This window comes from Hemiscyllium ocellatum, chromosome 1 (assembly GCF_020745735.1).
Source record: "Hemiscyllium ocellatum isolate sHemOce1 chromosome 1, sHemOce1.pat.X.cur, whole genome shotgun sequence".
NCBI classification, from domain to species: Eukaryota; Metazoa; Chordata; class Chondrichthyes; order Orectolobiformes; family Hemiscylliidae; genus Hemiscyllium; species Hemiscyllium ocellatum.
The window spans coordinates 41,956,124-41,976,479 of NC_083401.1; the positions used below are offsets into that span (position 1 = coordinate 41,956,124).

At 40.3% G+C, this 20,356-nt stretch overlaps 1 protein-coding gene across 1 annotated transcript in view; it reads left to right on the plus strand.

Annotated features, from left to right (window-relative positions):
* me2 (malic enzyme 2, NAD(+)-dependent, mitochondrial) overlaps positions 1–9,291 on the plus strand; it is a 106,417-nt gene extending 97,126 nt beyond the window's left edge. The window contains exon 16 of the mRNA XM_060850328.1: positions 6,975–9,291. Coding sequence (XP_060706311.1) covers positions 6,975–7,136 — 162 coding nt within the window. The 3' untranslated portion in view covers positions 7,137–9,291. The remainder of the gene's footprint in view (positions 1–6,974) is intronic.
* Positions 9,292–20,356: the final 11,065 nt, after the last annotated feature.

A 20,356-nucleotide genomic window follows, 5' to 3' on the forward strand; every position in this document is an offset into this window, starting at 1 on the left:
AGCACTTGAGTACCTGCATCAGTACCTTTTAAGAGGTTGGGGTCTTTGCCTCCATCCCCAACTCAGGCAGCAAATTCTGGACACCTACCACCCTCTGCCTAAAAATGTTTTTCCTCATGTGCCCTCTAATCCTTTGCTACTTTGCTGGAGTCTATGATCCTTGTTTTTTGAACTGTCCGCTAAGGGAAAAAGGTTCCTCCTGTCTACTCTATCTCTACTGCTCACCGTTTTGTATCCCTCAATCATGTTATCATTTAACCTTCTCTTTTTCAAGGGAAAAAACCCCAGCCCCTCCAATCTCTCCTCATAACAACAGCTCTCCAGCCCTGGCAACGTTCCAGTGAATTTTTTTCTGCACTATCTCCAGGGCAATTATGTCCTTCCTGTAATGTGGTGACCAGACTCTGCACAATACTCCAGTTGCAGCCTCATCAGTATTTTATACAATTTCATCATTATGTCTCTCTTTCTGTATTCTATGGCTCTGCCAATAAAGGAGAACATTCCATATGCCATCTTGACAATGTTATCTACCTGTACTACTGCAACCTTCAGGGTCCTGTGCACTGGCACACCCAGATCAACCAGGACTTCATCTATCCCTCTCAGTATCTTCCTCTTTATGGTGTATTCCACTTTACTGTTTGATCTTTCAGCCCTCCAAGACTGCGTTGACATGTTTTGCCCTGCTATACTAAAACTATCAACACTTAGAGGATCCATATCCCTCTACCAGTGGGCGGCACGGTGGTACAGTGGTTAGCACTGCTGCCTCACAGCGCCTGAGACCCGGGTCAGGCGACTGACTGTGTGGAGTTTGCACGTTCTCCCCGTGTCTGCGTGGGTTTCCTCCGGGTGCTCCGGTTTCCTCCCACAGTCCAAAGATGTGCGGGTCAGGTGAATTGGCCATGCTAAATTGCCCGTAGTGTTAGGTAAAGGGGTAATGTAGGGGTATGGGTGGGTTGCGCTTCGGCGGGTCGGCGTGGACTTGTTGGGCCAAAGGGCCTGTATCCACACTGTAAGTAATCTAATCTAATCTAATCTAGCACCTCCCTATTCTTGTATTCAACCAGGTGCTTCTTGAATGCTGCTATTGTGTCTGCTTCCAACCTCTGGTAGCAGGTTCCAGGCACTCGGCACCCTTGAGTGAAAGACTTGCCTCACACATCCCTTTTAGACAGACACCCCCACCCTGCCTTTGCCTCTCCAAGCCTGCGCCACCACATTTTGCCCTTCCATTCTATAACTGTCTTCACTTACAGCATCCATATCCCTGTATTCCCTTCCTATACATGTATTTGTCCAGGTGCTTCTTGAATGCTATTAGTGTGTCTCTTTCCACTACCTCCGGTAATGCTTCCCAGGCGTTTGTGTGAAAAATTGCCTTGCACATATTTTTAAACATCATCTCCCCCCCCACCCCTCATGCCTTGAATCTGTGTCCCCTAGTAATTGACCCCTCCACCTTGAGAAAAAGCCTCCTGCTGTATACATGCCATTCAGAATCTTATAAACTTTTATCAGGTCACCCCTTCAATTTCCTGCATTTCCAGTGAAAACAAACCCAGTCTATTCAACCCCTCTTCGGAGCTAAATTTTCCCCATACCAGCCTTTTCTGTACCTTCTCCAGAGCATCCACATCCTTCTGGTAGTGTGGGAACAACCAGAACTTATGCAATATTCCAAATGTGACCGAATTACAGTTCTGTAAAGCTACAGCATAACTTGTCTATCTTTTTATTCTTTATGCTTTAGGCCTATTTTACGACCTTACTTACCTGCCCTGACACCGTCCGTGATCTATAGACCTGTGCACACAGATCCCTCTGCGTGTCAATGCTCCTAAGGGTTCACTATTCACTGTATAATTTCCATTTGTACTTGATCTTCCAAAATGCCTCACCTTGCTTTTGCCTGGGAAAATCCTTTAATGCAGCCTATCCTTGTTATCCACAGGAAATAGAGATACTGATTGTCTGTGGATGGCAAAGCACAGATAATGCTCCTTTTGTAACTCTCTTTAATATGCCACAAAGGCTGTGTGATCAAACCTAAATAAGTCAATGAGAAAAAAGGGATCTAGGGCCAACCTCACAAATGCATGGGTAGCGAATCAGTAGATATCAGTGATGGTGTAGTTTTTCTGTGCACATATTTTCTCTGGGTGAGTCCAAATAAGACACCATTAACCGAGGCCATATATAAGGGAAATCGGGAAGCATTTTTTCATACAAAGGATGGTGGAAGTCTCGAACTTATTTTCTGAAGAGTCTGAGTCAGTATTTTGAAGATTGACATTGATGCTTTGTCAGGTAAGGTTAAGTATTAAGCAATATGGAACAAGGGCAGGTAATGGAGTTAAGAGACAAGTTAGGTATGATCCAATCAATGCCAGAACAGGTCAGGGGTTTTGAATGGTAGACAGCTGTTTCTATGTTTTTAGTTTTTTTTTGATGAACATCAGAAATTGCATTCTTCATCCTTGCAATTTGTCAACAGAATATACAAATTTCATTAATGTGATGTCATATTTTCTTATCCTCTGTCCCCTTTTCATTTCCAAAAAAAACATTTATTCTTGAATTGTGAACAATGCTGAATAAGCTGGTATTTGATACATGAACCAATTTGGTTTATCTGACAAACAGCTGTGAGGTAATGGTTTTCACTGCCACTTTGCTTCCAACAAAGGAGCTCAGGAAAGGGCCCTTCAGTCTACCAAGGCTGCACTGACACATGCTGGCTTTCTTAACTAAAAGCCTTTTGCCTCTATGCGGTCCGCATCCCTCTGTTCCCTGTCTATTCATGTATCTGTCATACATTGTTATTGTATACCTCCACCACCACTTCTGGCGGTGCATTCCAAGCACTTATTGTCCTCTGGGGAAATAAAACTTAGCATCTTATATCTCCTTTGAACTCTACACTACCCCAATATGCCCTAATAGTTGACATTTCTGCCTTGGGAAAAGAATTGTCCAGTCTATCACTCCTCTCTCAATTTTGTAAAGTTCTATCAGACTGCCAGTCACATTTTGAAGTTCAAGTGGAAACAAACTAATCTTTCCTCATAGCTAATACCTTCCAAACCAGGCAACATCCTGGTAAACAGTTTCTGTAACCTCTGCAAAACATCCACATCCTTCTGGTAGCGTGGTGACTCAAACTGTACACAATATTCCAAATGTGGCCTAACTACAGTTCTAGGTAGCTGCAACATGACCTGCCAATTTTTATACTGTGCCCTGACCAGTGAAGGCAAGCATGACTTGCGCTGCCTTGACCACCTTATCCACTTGTTTTCCCTTTACTTTCAGGGAAACATGGACCTGTCTGTCTATTATTGAAATTTGTTATTTACTCTATACTTCCCTTGAATTAGATCCTTTAAATGCATTACCTCGCATTTGTTTGGTTTAAACTCCATCTGCCATTTCTTGGCCCCAGTCTCCAGCCTGCTTTATATTTATATCCTGCTGTATCTTGTGACAATCCTCCTCACTATCCACAGCTTTTTGTCATCCTCAAGCTTACTAATAAAGCTACCTGCATTATCCCCAGAATCATTGCATACGCTGACCCAGCGCATTCCTGCGGAACGCTACTGGTCACCGACCTCCAGTTGCAAAAAACGCATTTCCACCACAGTTCTATGTTTAAATCACTTCTGTATCCATCTTACCATCTCATTGTTGATCCCATGTGAGTTCATCTTTCGTACCAGCCTGCCATGAGGGACCTTGTCAAAGGTTTTGCTGAAGTCCATGTAGACAGCATCTACCACCTTGCCCTCATCAATCATCTTTGTCACTTCCTCAAAAAACTCGATCAAGTTTAAGACATTACCTTCCCTGCACAAAAACCATGCTGCCTATTGGTAATAGGTCCATATTTTTTCCCAAATGTGAGTAAATCCTATCCCTAAGAATCTCCTGCAATAAGTTTCCTACCGCTGATGTAAGATTCTGTACTAAAACAGGATTTAAACTAATTCTCTGAATCGGGCTTCTGGAATACAATTACAATAAACCATAAGCAGTGAAATCTTGCAACATTACTATTTCATCCTTTGCTTTTAATTCACTCATTGGATTTGGATGCTGCTGGCTGGCCAGCATTTATTGCCCTTGAAGGTGTTGGTGATTTGCCACTTTGAACTGCTGCAGTCCTGCGTAGGTTGGCCCGCAATGATTTTAGGGAGGCACTTCCAGGATTTTGACCACCTCCTGTCAGTGAGTGGGTATGAGAGATTGAAGAGCCTTTCATTAGCAGGGGAAGCAATGGCCTAGTACTAGACTATTAATCCACAAACTCAGTTAATGTTCTGAGGACCTGGATTCATATCTGTCCATGCAGGTGGTGGAATTTGAATTCAACAAAAAAATAGTTGGAATGAAGAATCTAATGATGACCATGAAACTATTATGGGAAAAATCCTTTTGGCTTACTAAAGCAAGGAAGTGATGCTACACCTTTTATGAATCATTGGTTTGACCATATTTGGAGTACTGTGTTCAATTCTGAGCACCTTTTTAAGGATACCACAGAATCCTGAGTGTGGAAACAGGCCATTTGGACCAACAGGTCCACACCAACCCTTCAAGCATCTATTGGGGGAAAAAAGTAAATTATGCATTGGGTGACTCACTCATAGCAATCCAATTTAGAAATACTGCATCACAAAAGCCTTGAGTATTGACTAATTTATTCATGAGCTCACTGGGAGAGACCAGGCAACCAGCTTGATCAGATGGTCACTCATCATTCTGACCAGGCAGCATTGCGTGGTTATATAGGTCAGAACCGATTAACAATTAGCAAACTGTTAATTGCAGGATAATGAGCAAGTTAGACATCTTGCTCAGTCATTTGCTTCAGTCACATAATGTCTGTTTCAAACGGTGTCGGTTAGTAGCTGATAAGCAGGTGTTAGTATACAATAGGTTCTTGCAAAGAGAAGAATAGCTCTATGCAAAGAGAAGAATTTGTTTATCAGGTATCACAGCTGCAAGGCCAACTGTCTTAGCTGGGCATGGGAAAACACAAGCTTTTAGCAAGCAGGCACTAAGATGAGATTCAATATGGTTTCCAGGCTTTTAATATGTGACAAAATGGCTGCCACGAATCTAACAATTCTCCCACAGTATCCTGCCCAGACCGATCCCCCTACTATATCCCTATAACTTTGAATTTCCCAAGGCTAATGCATATAACCTACACATGGGCAATTTAGCATGGCCAATCTACCTAATTTGCACATCTTTGGACGTAGAAGGAAACTGAAATACCTGGCAGAAACTTGCGCAGACACTGGGAGAATGTGCAAACTCCACACGGACAGACACCCGAGACTGGAATCAAATGAGTCCCTGGCACTGAGAGGCAGCTGTGCTAACCACTAAGCCACCATGCTGCCCTAGGATGTTAAAGCCCTGGAGAGAATTCAAAGATGATTTACTAGAATGATACCAGGAATGAGGGATTTTATAAACAAGGAAAGATGGGAGAAATTGGGCCATTTCTCTTTGGAGCATAAAATATTAAGAAATGATCTTGTTGAAGTGTTTAAAATTTTGAACAGTTTTTGCAGAGTAAAGAAAGATACTCCATTTTCACTAGTTGGTATCTCAGTAACTAGGAGTCACAATTTCAAGATTGTCAGCAAGAGAGCTAGGAGTGAGATGAGAAAGTTCTTTACTTAGTTGAGATTTGGAGTGCCCTGCTTGGGAGAGTAATGGAGGTAGATACCATATGAGGTCTCAAAGAGCTGGATATACATTTGAAAGGGATGAATTTAAAGGGCTATAGAGATAAGGCTAGAGAGTGGGACAAGCTGGGTAGCTTTTTCAGCAGCTGGTTCAAAAACACAATGTTATAAAATTCTATGATTCTATGACTAACGTCCTTCAGGGAAGGAATTCTGCCATCCTCACGTAACTCCAGACCACAGCAGTGACACTCAACTGCCCACCTGAAATGGCCTAGCAAGCCACTGCATTGTATCAATTGCTATGAAGTTTCAACCAAGAAATGAAATTGGAACACCTGGCATTGACTAAGGCACCAGAAAAGACAGTGACAGAAACAGTCCTATCCATTCTGCAGTGTCCTCCTGGGGGCTAGTGCCAAACTTTGAAGAACTCTCTGACTAGTCAAACAACAGCTTGACATTGTCTGTAAGGTATGAATTCCCTAAGTATGACAATGTCCCAGAGACTACGATATCCATCTCTGAATATGTCCTGTCCAACTGCCAGGACAGGCTCAGCAGAGCTGGAGGTACAGTGGTATATAGTCACGAGGGAGGTGCCCTGGGAATCTTGATGAAGTTTCATGGCTTCAGGATAAACATGGGTAAGGAACCTCCTGCTGATTTCCAGGTACCATTCCCTCTCAGCTGATGAATTAATACTCCATCCTGTTGAACAACACTTGGAGGAAACACTGAGGTGGCAGTGTGCAAAATGTACTCTGGGTTGCTCATCAGCAGCACTATCGATGGAGCTGGTAGGGCCCTAAAAGGCTTAGCTGCTAGTCTGGGTCTACAGCAGTTGGTGAGGGAACCAGAGGAATAAACATACTTGACCTCATCCTTACCAACCTGCCAGCTGCAGATGCATCTGTCCAAGACAGTATTGGGAAGAGTGACTACTGTACAGCCCTTGTGGGGATATGTAAAAAGTAAAGGACAATCTGCCATGCTGTTTGAGAGTACTTCCCTGCATTTTGCCTGTTTGACAACAAACTTCTTCCCTCGGGAAGGAGGCATTGTTCCCTATTATGTTGTTGCTATGTTGTACTTTGATTTTCTAGCAGTATCTGTATATTGCCATTTTCTTTTCCTTCTTTCCAAATTAGATGTATGCTGTCTGTAAAAGTTTTAATATTATAACTTTGTAAATGCAGATAGTGTGTCTTGGCATATTCCACTGCAATGCTTAAATTTTTAAAAGTTGTTTTGGTCTCTTTATAGGTTGCAGACTACTTGTATGCAAATGGGATGGCATTCGAGTTCCCAGAACCTGAGGACAAAGAAAAGTATCTTCTGTCAAAGGTCTGGAAGACGGACTATGAGTCATTCCTTCCAGATGTTTACGATTGGTCAGAGTCTGCAACAAGACTACCTAAGTTGTAGTCCTATGCTATGTTTAAAAGTTTTCTTCTTATCTGGTTTACTAATTATAGGAACGTTATCTGGCTGGCATCAGACCACTCTTCTTTAAATTATCAAACTTACCAATCTCCTCCTTTTTGTATCTTGCAAATTGATTTTATTAACTTGATCTGTTTTTCACCTTTCATTGGTCAATATTCATAGGAAATATTCAATTTGTATCTAAAGAAAGAACTTTGTGTAAATGGTTTTCATTGTCTGAGGATGTTCCAAATTGTTCTGTGTCAAATACAGTTACCAACTTGAAATACAGATTTCTCTAATCTTTAATCTGAAAGATGGCCCCTCCAACAAAGCAGGAGTGTCTCAATCTGTCTCATTTTGTGTGCTAAAATCTTAAGTTTCCAGGTACTGGGCCAAGTTCAGTGTTGCAGTACCTTGGCATGAATTTACAAATAAAAATATTCTCTCGCCTTTTGGAAATCTGTATTTTCCTGGTAAATCATCAAAAAAGCATTAGTTATGACACTCCTTTCCTCTTAAATTCTACATCTCTTCACTATATGTTGTGTGTAAGGATGGCAAGTGTACAAGAAATAATGACATTTTCTAAAACTCTAAACTTTGTAGTTCAAAGATATACCTGAAGATTCTGAATATTTTTACATATTGAATCATATTTTGGATACTATATGCAGAACTCAAAGGACAGCAATGTCAGGAAAACAAGATTAAAAACAGAAATTCTGGAAATTCTTGGATCTCGTGACATCTGCAAGAAGTAGTAGTAAGCTTCTCTGTTCCAGTCTCTACCAATGTTGCCTGACTGAGAATGTTTAGCATGTTCTTTCCAGATTTCAGGTATTTTACTTTTGTATCATGAATTAATTTGCAGTCTGATATTTGAAAGGGAAAACAAGAGCACCGCTTTGGTTGCCATGATTTTTTTTTAATGATTCTGCCAACAGATGCATAATTACTGTTAATGTGCTGGCTGATCCCTTTTTTGCAGATTTCTCAAATGATCCTGTCCATTGTCTGGGCCTACCTCACAGTACACTTGACATGCTCCTAAAGGAACTTTCTGATCTAAATCTTTGGCTTAAAATATACTTTTACCTAATTCATTATCTACGAATGAAATTAAAAGTAAGAGTTCTTGAGTAGTTGCTAAGGGGGATGCTAGATTACGGGGCAGTTAGGTCTGTTCCACTTTTAAGTTGGTGTAGGTAGCTATTCTGCAAAGGCTAAATCTTTATACAATGGAAAGGATGGCTTTAGGTGAAGTTGGAAAAACTGAGAATCCATACGAGGCAAATAGCAATCAAGGAAAATGTTTGTAATTTTGCATGTGTTGTACCTCTTTGCTCTAAATCTGCACGAGCTCCTAGTATCAATTAAATGGGATTAATTTGAACTTACCTAAATGATAGCAAGCTAGTCACTCATTTAAACCTTTAGTGATTACCTCTTCCATCATTTGTTGTTTGCCTGACAACCTGTAGTTATCCCGATTTCTGGTCACTTAGAAATCCTGGAGCTGTTCCAAAGAATTGGGCTAGAATGGTATTAGTATACTTTGTGGCTGTTGATTTGAGCCGGTTGAATGTACCTGCACCTGTGAAGTGTAGATGTGTATTTTTGAGACTAGTAACTTTTGAAATGAATATGGCTGTAATACCTTTTTGAAGCTTAAACACAATTGTGCTCGGTGATGTCACTGTTTAAATAAATAATGGAAAGAGAAATAGCTGTATACGAGAGAAGCGAGAAAGGTTCTCAAAGCACTTTCCAATTCAAATCCTGCCTTTAAATTATTTATTTTTAATAAATAGGACTTTGTGATCTTAGGAATAGTTACCTAAAACTTTGTCTCTGGTTTAACCAAAACATTTATCAGAATGGAATGCACCGATAGAAATGCCTGGCATATGGTAAAGATTTTATTTATTGATGATCAGTGTTAACTACTTGACACCATACGTTTTTTTTTAAACTATGATTCTTTATTCCCTGCCCGGTCTTGGAATGTAGGCTTTGTGATTTATCACCTTTTCTTCATGGAATCTTTACATTGAACGCGAACTACGTAGGCATATTCCTGATGGTCCATGTGTTATGTATTGGTGTTTGTCTGTAATTGCTTATTACTGAAATAATAAAACAGTCTTTTCAATATTTTTGTATTGGTGTTTGCAAAGATTTAGAGCTAATTAAGTACAGGAACCCATTTCCTTTTAACATGCTGTTTAGCGATCTGACAGTGTCCCACCTGAACTGAAATTTGTCATGCTTTCCGAGGGCCCAGTTGTTTTGTCACACTATCGTCAAGTGTACCTTCCTTTTGACATAATTGTCAATATGTATAATTTCTTTTGAGGAATAAAACCTTCTCAGGAATTTATCCATTTTATTCGTAAAAACAGAAAAGCAGAATATTTTTAAATGAGAAGATAGACAAAGGATCCTGGGGTGATCTTGTATACTAATCAATGAAAGTTAACTTCTAGGTGCAGTAAGCAATTAAGAAAGAAAATAGTGTGTTAGCCATTTATATCTAGGGGGCAATTGGGGATGGTAATAAATGCTGGCCTAACCACTGGCACTGTATCCTGTGAAAGAATATAAAAAGAATATTACAAAGGGTTGAGAAATATGAGTGAGAAATCTCTCCACAACTGTAAAGGACCTTGAGCTTACAACTGAAGGACTGTATGCAGTTTTGTTCCCCTTATTTATGAAAGGATATTTTAATCTGTACAAAACCTTAGAGCAGTTAGGAATTGAACTAAATCTCCTGGCCCAGAGTTAAGGTCAGTATACGCCACAAGAGCCTTAAATGATCAACTTCACATTTTCTCATTTCCCAACTGATTAGTGCAACATCAAATTAGCTGCCAAGGTACAATTGAAATATCTATCCCCTATGCCTCAACTTGAACCTTTGATTTACGGTGATATTACCACTTCCTGAAGGAGTGCATTTAAGGTGGATTAAACTTGATCCTCCTGGCACAACAGAATTGTCCTTTTTAAGGAAAAGGGTTAATCATTTGGAAGCACATTCCCTTGAATTAATGATAAAACTGTCAATATTCTTAAGACATGTGATAGAGTAAGTGCTGGGAGTATGTTTGCATAGGCTGAGGAGACTAGAGTTGTGGCAAGTAACAAAATAAATGAGCAGCCTTTGAGAAGAATGAGAAATGTCTGCAGTCAAAGGAATGTGAACTTGGAATTCTCTTTTTCTTTTCCCCAGAGATGTGTGTTTTGTCACTTAGTACATGCAGGGCAGAAACCAATAAATTTTTAGATGTTGAGGAGAAGGTATCAGATGGTGAGAGATGGTGGAATTACATAGGATATATATAACAATCCATTTGACCCAAGCAGTCTATGTTAGTGTTTGTGTTTTCGTTTACATATCCTCCATCTTTTCTGATCCAAGTCGACCACTGAAACCATCTATTCGCTTGGAATCCCTACAGTGTGGAAACAGGCCCTTTAGCCCAAGAGGTCTACACCGACTCGCTGAAGAGTATCCACCCTAAACCCATTCCCCAACCATATTACATACATTTACATCCAAGGAGCAGGAGAATCGACGTTTTGGGCATAAGCCCTTCAGGAATGAGGAAAGTGTGCCAAGCAAGCTAAGATAGAAGGTAGGGAGGAGGGACTTTGGGGAGGGGTGTTGGAAATGCGATAGGTACCTATTGCATTTCCAGTGCCCCTCCCCCAAGTCCCTCTTCCCTACTTTTTATCTTAGCCTGCTTGGCACACTTTCCTCATTCCTGAAGGGCTCATGCCCAAAACGTTGATTCTCCTGCTCCTTGGATGCTACCTGACCTGCTGTGCTTTTCCAGCAACACGTTTTCCACTCTGATCTCCAGCATCTGCAGTCCTCACTTTCTCCTACATACATTTACCCCTAACATATCCCTGAACACTATCAGCAATTTGACATGGCCAATTAATCCAACCTGCATGTTTTTGGATTGTGGGAGGAAACCCATGCAGGTATGGGGAGAATGTGAAAACTCTACACAGGCAGTCGCCCGAGGCTGGAATCAAACCCAGGTCCCTGTTGCTGTGAGGCATCAGTGCTAACCACTGAACCATAGTGCCACTTCAAATACTTGTCTAACTTCCGTTTAACCACACAATGTCACTGAGTTCCACATTCTTGACACTGTTGGGGTGAAGAGGTTTCTTTGGAATTCCATAGGTGACTATCTTATATTGTTAGTTCTAATTAAGCTGTTCGTCACAGAAGGAATAACCACTGTTTAACCACTATCAAAGTCTTTCCTACTTATAAAGATCTCTGTTAGCTCACCCCATTCCAATTCTTTCCAGATAAATATGTCCATTTTGTTATGGAATCATTCCACTCTCTCCAGTATATAGAATTACGGGATACAGAAGAGATCCTCTGGTCTATCGAATCTGCACCAACAAACACTTGACCCGTAACCTTGAGTGCTAAGACCTTTTCAAGTGGTCATCCAAGCATTTTTTAAAGATTTGAGGTTTTCCTTCCTAACTACCCTCTCAGGCAGTGCATTTCAGATTCCCATCACTTCAGATGAAAAGTTCCCTCAAATCTCCTCTGAACATCATGCTTTTCACCTTTTAAAATTATGCCCCTTGGTTATTTAACCTTCAATTATAGGGAACAGCTGCTTCCTGTGCAATCCATCAACGCCCCTCAATCTTCTCCACCTGTCAGGCCCCAGCCTTTCCTGCTCTGAAGAAAACACGCAGAGCTCATCCAACCTCACTTGATACATAAAATGGTCCATCACAGACAACGTTCTGATGAATCTCCTCTGCACATCTATCCTATAGTGTGGTGACTAGAACAGCACATAGTACTCCAGTTATGGTCTAACCAAAGTTTTGTTTTTTGTGCAGCACCAACGCAATGTCCATAGTCATATAATTTATGCCATGGCTGGTAAAGGCAAATGTCCAATATGACACCTTAACTACTCTAACAAAGCTGCCCTGCTGCTTTCATGGATCGAAGGACAAGGACCCCAAGATCCTTCTATTCCTCTGAGTTTTAGTGTCCTGGCATTCATTGTCTTGTTACTCCCAAAGTGTATCACTTCATATTTTAATCGGGGTTAAATTCCATGCGTCACTGAATTGCCCATCTGACACATCCATCTATATACTCCTGTAACCTGAGACCTCCTTCCACCCTCATCCATTCAGCTAATTTTTGTGACACACACAAACGTAGTGTCCACCACTCCCCACCCCGGTCATTTTCATCTCACTCGCACTCCTTTTTATCATATGGCAGCCAAAACTGTGCATGTTATTGCACCCATTAGAGGTGGTCTAATTTCTATATATGCATGCTTTTTGTTTTCATTGACCTTCAGTACCACAACTCGTGTGTGTATGTGTATACAAACCCCCACCCCCAACCGCGTGCACACGCACACGTACAATCTGAGATTCATTTGATCGAAGTTCTACAGCATGGAGACAAGCCCTTTGGCCCAAACTGGTCCATGCCAACCAAAATGTCCGTCCATGTTAACCCCATTTCCCTGCTCTTGGCCCATATCCTTCTACTCTTTAACTCTCCATGTATTTGTCAAAATGCCGTTCAACAGTTGTTCATCTTCTTTCCCACCTAGACTTATACATTTTGACTCCCTATTGTCACCAAAATGTACAACATCACATTTGAATTGGATTTAATTTGCCAATTATTTGCCCATTCTGCAAGATTAATAATGTTCTCCTATAGTTTGCTTGACTTCAATATTGATTACACTAAATAAGGGTCAGAGAGATAATCTGCAAATGTTGAAATTGTGATTTTGATTCTTAAATCCAAATTACAAATGTAAATTGTGAATAACAGTTGTTCCAGCTTAAGAAATACCACTTCCCAACTTCTGCCACCAAATTACAATCTTTATTCTCTCACTCTGCTTTCGAGGTTTTTTTGGTTCTTAATGCTTTTTTTTCCCCCAACACCATGTCGTGTGTGTGCAGGCATCGGACACAGTGAAAAACAACATGCGCAAATCTTTATTTATATTCCATCACCAGGAGGAATAGAAACACCCGAGTGGCTTGTGACAAGCAGTGCCGTTCTCAAGGGGCAATGCTGCATGATCAAACAGTGAAGGAGAGGGCCACTCTGCTTTCTATTTTTTTCTTTCTTACCCCCACACTACAGCCTAACCGCGGTACTGCTTATCCGTCTCCGTCCTTGAACACTGGACCAGCTCCTTCAGAGCCAGCTCCGAGTGAACAGAACCCCTGACACTCCTGTTTATTTTGTTTTCTTCCCAGTACCCATGTTGTGTGTGTGCAAGTGTAGACACAGTGAAAGATACCAGGTGCATGAATCTTTATTCAGTTTCCACCACCAGGAAGAAAGAAAACACCTGAGTGGCCTTTGACAAGCAGTGCTTTTCACATCACAGGGCAATGCTGCGTGATCAAGCAGTGAAGGAGAGGGTCACTCTGCTTTCTATTTTTTTTCTTCTTCCAGCTCTGAGTAAACAGGATGTCTGACACTCCTGTTTTTTTTTCAAAACTTCTGGCACTCCTGTTTATTTGTTTTTCTTTTAACCCCCACAATACCGCCTAACTACAGTAGTGCTTATTGTTCCCCCCAGCATCCATGTTGTGTGTGTGCAGGTGTGAGACACAGTGAAAGTCACAAGGTGCACAAACCTTTATTCCGTTTCCACCACCAGGAAGAAAAGAAACACGCGAGTGGCCAGTGACAAGCGGTGAGTGCCCTTCACATCACAGGGCAATGCTGTGTGATCAAACAGTGAAAGAGAGGGCCACTCTGCTTTCTATTTTTTTTTCTTTTTTCTTCCTTTTTTTTCCTTTAACCCCCACACTCCCACCTAACTGCGGTAGTGCTTATTTTTTCTCCAGCACCCATGTTGTGTGTGTGCAGGTGTGAGACACAGTGAAAGACACAAGGTGCACGAATCTTTATTCAGTTTCCACCACCAGGAAGCAAGGAAACACCCAAGTGGCCAGTGTCAAGCAGTGCTCTTTATATCAAAGGGCAATGCTGCGTGATCAAACAGTGAAGGAGAGGACCACTCTGCTTTCTACCTTGAAGCCGGCTAGCAAGCTACTTGTCCCTGACTTTATTAATTAATTATGAGGCACCCTGCCAAACGGAATGTCAGTGTTCTTATGACACAATGGTAGTGACTCAATTTCTGATCCAGGATGCTTGGGTTTAAGTCCACCTACTCCAAAGGTAAAAACCATACAACACTAGGTCATAGTCCTACAAGTTTATTTGGAAGCACTAGTTTTCAGAGCGTTGCTCCTTCATCAGGTAGCTGTGAAGCAGGACCATAAGACAGAATTGATTAGCAAAGGATTCTGAAATGATATATTGAACAAGCCTAGATTGCTGTTAAGTCTTCCATCTTTTAGAATGGGTTGCAGGTGCCAGTGCTCCAAAGGTGTGTAATAACATCTCTGAGCAGGTTACTTAGAAAATATTAAATAAATATTAAAATATTAATTCCTTTCTCCAACGATGCTGCTTCACAGCATATTTCCAACATTTTCTGTTATTATTTCAGCTTTCTAACATTGCAATATTTTGCCTTTGTACCTTTATGACATTCAAGCCACTATTAAATGTTTCTTCTTCTTATTTTCCATGGTTGTTTGGAATTGCATCTTTCAAAGTTCTATTCCAGACTCTCAGAATGAGCTTTAAACTTGCAGAAGATACAAAAAACAAACAATGGGAGTGATAGAAAACCAAAAGTTCAGTAAGATTGAAGAACACAAAGTAATTGATATATGCAAAGATGTGCTGGATAAATCAATGGTACTAAAATAAATTTCCTTGTCCCTGATGGCATTTAAAGGAAAGGACTGCATTTTAACTTTCCTGACCTGCTTAGAGTAGATATGTTGGTAAAGCCCAAGGAAACTGAAAATTGAGGATTTTCTCCCCTAGCCTGCCCCCTGCATATGTATTGGTATTTATTTCCAAACTATCCCTCACCTGGAAATAAACATGTGACAGACGTGCTGCCTGTTCAACAGGAGCCAATGCTGAGGCAGCAGAGACAGGAAAGTTCACATCTAATACTCAGCCTCTCACGTCATGAATCCAACAGTTTTCAGTTTTAAAAACTTCCCCTATGCATACATTGGTTTTGATGTTACAAAGTTCTTTATATTATAAAACAATCCCTCATGGATTGGAAAGCAGCAATTGTAACTGTTTCTCAAAAAAAGAGGAACAGAGAAACTAGGTAATCTGATATGAGTAAAAGCTAGGGTCTGTCATTGAAAAACTGATAACAAGGCACATGTATTCAACATAACTGTTTCAATTCATCAAACAATCTATTTATTCTGGGGCTGCGCTGTCACCGTAGACGAGTGAGAACAAGTGGATGTAGAAAATTTGAATTTTCCAAAGACATTTGATAAGAGACCCTTGTCATAGTATTCATTAATATTAGGGCACATACAATCAATTAACAGACAAGTGGGGTTGAACCGACCATTTTGGATGGGAAGGCTGTTCTTAGTATCATGACTGGCAGTTTTTAAATCACTCACAAGATGTGGGTATCATTGGCTGGGCCAGAATTTGTTGCTTATCTGCAGTTGCTGTTGTAATATTGGTGGTGAGCTGCCTCCTTGAATTGCTACACCTTCAATGCTGTAAAGGAAGGCATTCCAGGATTTTGACCCACTGACAGTGAAGGAGCAGTGATCTATTTCCACATCCAAAATGATAAGTGGCTTGGAGGGAACTTGCAGGTGTTGTGAGCCCATGTGTCTGCTGCCTTTGTACTTCTAGATAGCAGTAGTTGTGGATTTGGAAGGTGCTGTATAAGAATCTTTGATAAATTTCTGCAATGCGTCATAACTGGGATGATTGAAGGCTAAGTTGGAGGGGCGGGGTAATACACTTAAAAAAAATCTGCAAGATGAGTACAGGTGAAGGAGAGTTAGAGACTCTAAGTCCATGCATAATCTGTTGCCGTAATCAAATTTTCTCTAGAAATAAACAGAGTAATTAATAATTAGTTGGGCAAAGTTAACAGGATATTTCCTTTTCAAAGTGGTGGACTGTTGGAATTTAGAGTCCCTTAAAAACTGTATTTTCTTTGTATTTGCTATATAGCATGCATATCACTTGATAGTTATTAAAGCAGCCATTAATTTCCAAAATTTGAGTATGTGAAAATAAAAGGGAAAAATAGAGTTGACTGACATCACAACATCCATTGAACAGTGGCCTAATCTCCATGTTGAGTTGAACAAATAAATGTTTGTTCTTCAAGTAGTAAACTAAGTTTCAGCTGAAGACAGGTAAGGGGACAATGGTCAGCCAACGTCATGACCCTTAGACAAAAGGGTTCAGATAATTGATTGACATAGAGAAAATAATCAATCCCTGAAAACATGATACAACAATAGTAGTTGGGAGTAGAGTGGCAGCTCATGTTGGATATACTCTTTAGAGAGCAGCTCGTATCAGGCAAATCTTGTAAGCAGTGGTCCTTATCAAGTATCCCTCGAAGAGTTGTTTTCTCAGATGGAAGCCTTGGAAGAGTTCCCTAACGTTTTGGCTAGAGAGCAAAATGTTGCCCATACAACTTTAACAAGTCAACACATTTTGCACCAACAGTCTGTTTGTCCTCTGCTATCATGAACCAACCTTAATTGTACACTTTCTTTATCTAATTAACAAATGTACTGTACCTAAATTAGTGCCTCTCAACAGAGTATCAGAAGTTGTCAACTGCTGATATTAGGTACCTGTGATCATGAACCCACCAACATCAACAGTGGTGTTAGCAGAGGGATATCATAGAAATTGAGGTTTAATTGGCTTTAAGGTTGAGACGATGTAAAGCAGCAGACTGTAATTAAACATATTTTGAATAATAATTCATAAAATAGGAAGTTATGGGATATTTTAAAATACAACACAGTTTCATGGAATAGTTGGGATTATCAATAACAAGATGTGTAATTGAAAATTGTAGAAAGTTTGATGGCATTTGTGTGTGTGTCCTTTATAGGCTTTCAAAAGAGTTTATGAACAACTGAGTTAGAGACAGTTTGGCATGAGTTAGACCATGGTGCCCAATTGTGTGCTTTACAATTGCACAAGAGAAATAAAAAGCTATAGGAATTGGTAAAAGAGCTTCAGAGTAAAAATGATTGTCAATGGCAATGCAATGTGACCCTTCCGTATAATATGAGGAAAAGGCTGCAGGTATACTCTGCATTGCAACTAGACCAACTGGAAATTGGCATTGAAATGGATCATAGACTTTTCCCTTGAGTTAGCTAAAATCAAAACAACAGCTGGGACAGACAACAAGACAATGATAACCTTGAGAACATAGTTAAGAATGCTTTCTTCATTGTTCCATCTCTAACTAGTGAACCAATGCCAGTGTGTAATGTCCCCCAGGAACTGGAAAGGATGTGCGTAAAAATAATATCCTTTAGGCAGAGGTAAGGAAGAAATCAATAGGCCCTCTTTTCCCCAGTGAAGTTAAAGAAATCCCCTGTGAAAATTGGATTGTATTCACAGAGTTTCCATGACTATTACAATGACAGCATCCTTTATAATCGACTGAAAATCAGTACTAAAATAGAGAGCAGTTCAAAAACATCATCAAATCAAATCTTATGTGATAAAAAACAGCTTAAAACGAATATGAAAGAAAAACTCGGCAGGTCAGGCAGCATCTGTGGAGAGAAATTAGAGTTAACGATCACTCAAGCTTTTCCAGCTATTTCTATTTTTGTCTTTAGATACTGCAAAGCACCTATAGTTCTTGTAGTTATACCTTTGGTCAAACATGGACAAAAGAGCTGAATTTCAGAGGTGAGGTAAGAATGACTGCCTTTGATGCCAAGGCCATGTTCATTTCAAGACAAAAATAGAAATTGCTAGAAAAGCTTGAATTCTCATTAACTCTGATTTCTCCACAGATGACTTGCTGAGCTTTTCTAGCAGTTTCTATTTTTTTGTTAATATGAATGCCGCCTCAATATCAATGGTAGTCACTCTTTCCTCACCTCTGAAATTCAGCTCTTTTGTCCATGTTTGAACCAATGGTGCAACAAGGTCAGGTGCTACCTGGCCCTGCTGGAATCCAAACTAGATGGCACTGAGTGGGTTATTGTTCAACATGTGCTTCTGCATAGTACTGTTGATTACACCTTCGATCACGTTACTGGTGATCGAGAGTAGACTGATGGAATGGTAATTGGCTGAGTTGGATTTCTCCTGCTCAATGTGTATAAGGACATATCTGACAATTTTCCATATTTTTGGGCAGATGCCAGTGTTGTAACTGTACTGGAAGTGCTTGGCTAGGCGTGTGACAAGTTCTGTAGACTTCAGTACTATTGCAAGAATGTTGTCTGGGCTCATAGCCTTTACAGTATCCAATGCTTCCAAATGTTTCTTGATATCACATTGAGTGAACCATATTGACTGAAGACTGATAACTGTGATGCTAGGACCATCCACTCAGCACCTCCAGTTGATGATTTTAGCGAATGCATCTGCCTCATTCTTTACAATAACGTATTGAGGATGGCCCTCAGCCTCCAGTGAGATTTTAATTGTCCATTTCCTTTCATGACTGGGATATGGCAGGAATCCAGAGCTTAGATCTGATCTGATTGGTTATGGAATTGCTTTTTTCCATCCATCACTTGCTGCATTTGCTGTTTGGCATATAGGTAGTCCTGCTTGGGTAGCTACATTAGGTTGACTCCTCATTTTTAAGGACACCTGGTGCTGCCCCTGATATGCCCTCCTTCACACTTTGTTGACCCCTGGGTTGATGGTACTGTTATGAAGTCGAAGGTTTTGACTGTATCTTTAAGAAAGAATGCTGTTCTGCATTGAGAACTTCCAAGTGCAGTCTCAGAGTGTACTGGAAAATTGAAAATATGTAATATTTGGCTGTGAAATAGGTATCTGAGTTGGTTGCTGTTTTGCCAACAATTCAAGTTTAACCAATCAGTTTAAATTATGCCCAGGATACTAAAACCCAATTGAGTTTGAATTTATTGTTTTGCCAGCATAAACAAATGAGACGATCTGATGTTGGGGATATAAAAATGCAGGCATTTTGAAAATCAGACAGAGCAACTGCTATCAAGAGAGAGACCCAAGATATTAAAACAGTACCTGTTCATATGATGCATTTTTACAGTAAAAAGAAAGATGATGATCCAGGGAGATCTTTAGCCGAAAGAAGAAAGACACTGAAAATGACAGTCTCTATGTGGTTTTGAAATTAAGTTGATGTAATTTTAATAAGTATTTTATTGGAACAGTATATTGTTATAGTGTTGGAGACAGGTTATAAGTAGTTAAGAGAAAGGGGGCTTAGAGTTGTGAATAATTGTTGTTTAATGTTCACTTTTAGAGTTAAAGAATAAATTAATATTATTTTCTTTAAATAGTGGTATTTGGGAGTTCTCCATCACTCATATTTTAACAGATTACGACATGAGATTAGCTTTTCTGGGTGTTCAGTTTAATTAACAGAGGGGTTCACTGCCGTATCCTAACATACCTTGTAAGATATACCAAGCCATGAGGTTGTAGATTGTGGAAGATTGTAATTCAGTTACAGCTGATGACCCATAGTGTTTCATGGATGTCCAGTCTTGAATTGCTTGATCTGCTCAGTCAATTTAATATGGTTATTGCGCCACACACAAGGTAAAATGTGAAGACTCAATGTGAAGTTAGGCTTGGTCTCCACAAGGACTGTGTGGCAGTCGCTCACAGTGATACTGTCATGGACAGATGCTACTATAGTCGGCAGATTGGTAATGATGAAGTCAAGTATGTTTTTCCTCTTGTTGGATCCTTCGCCATCTGTTTCAGACCCAGTCTAGCAGCTATGTCCTCTAGGACCTGACCAACTCAATCAACAATGATATTGCTGAATCATTCTTGGTGATGGACATAAAAGATCATCACGTAGTCTACATTCTGTGCCCTTACCACTCTCAATGTTGCTTCCAAGTGCTATTCAATATGGAGGAGTAATGATTCATTAGTTGAGGGTGGTGTTAGAGGTGAGGTGGGCAGTAAGTGTTATGTTATAGTCAGCAAGTGGTTTGGCCTGATATCTGGAGACTTCATGGGATCCACAATCATGATCTCATGTCAAACAAAGACAAGTTATTTAGACCCAACTATTTATTAT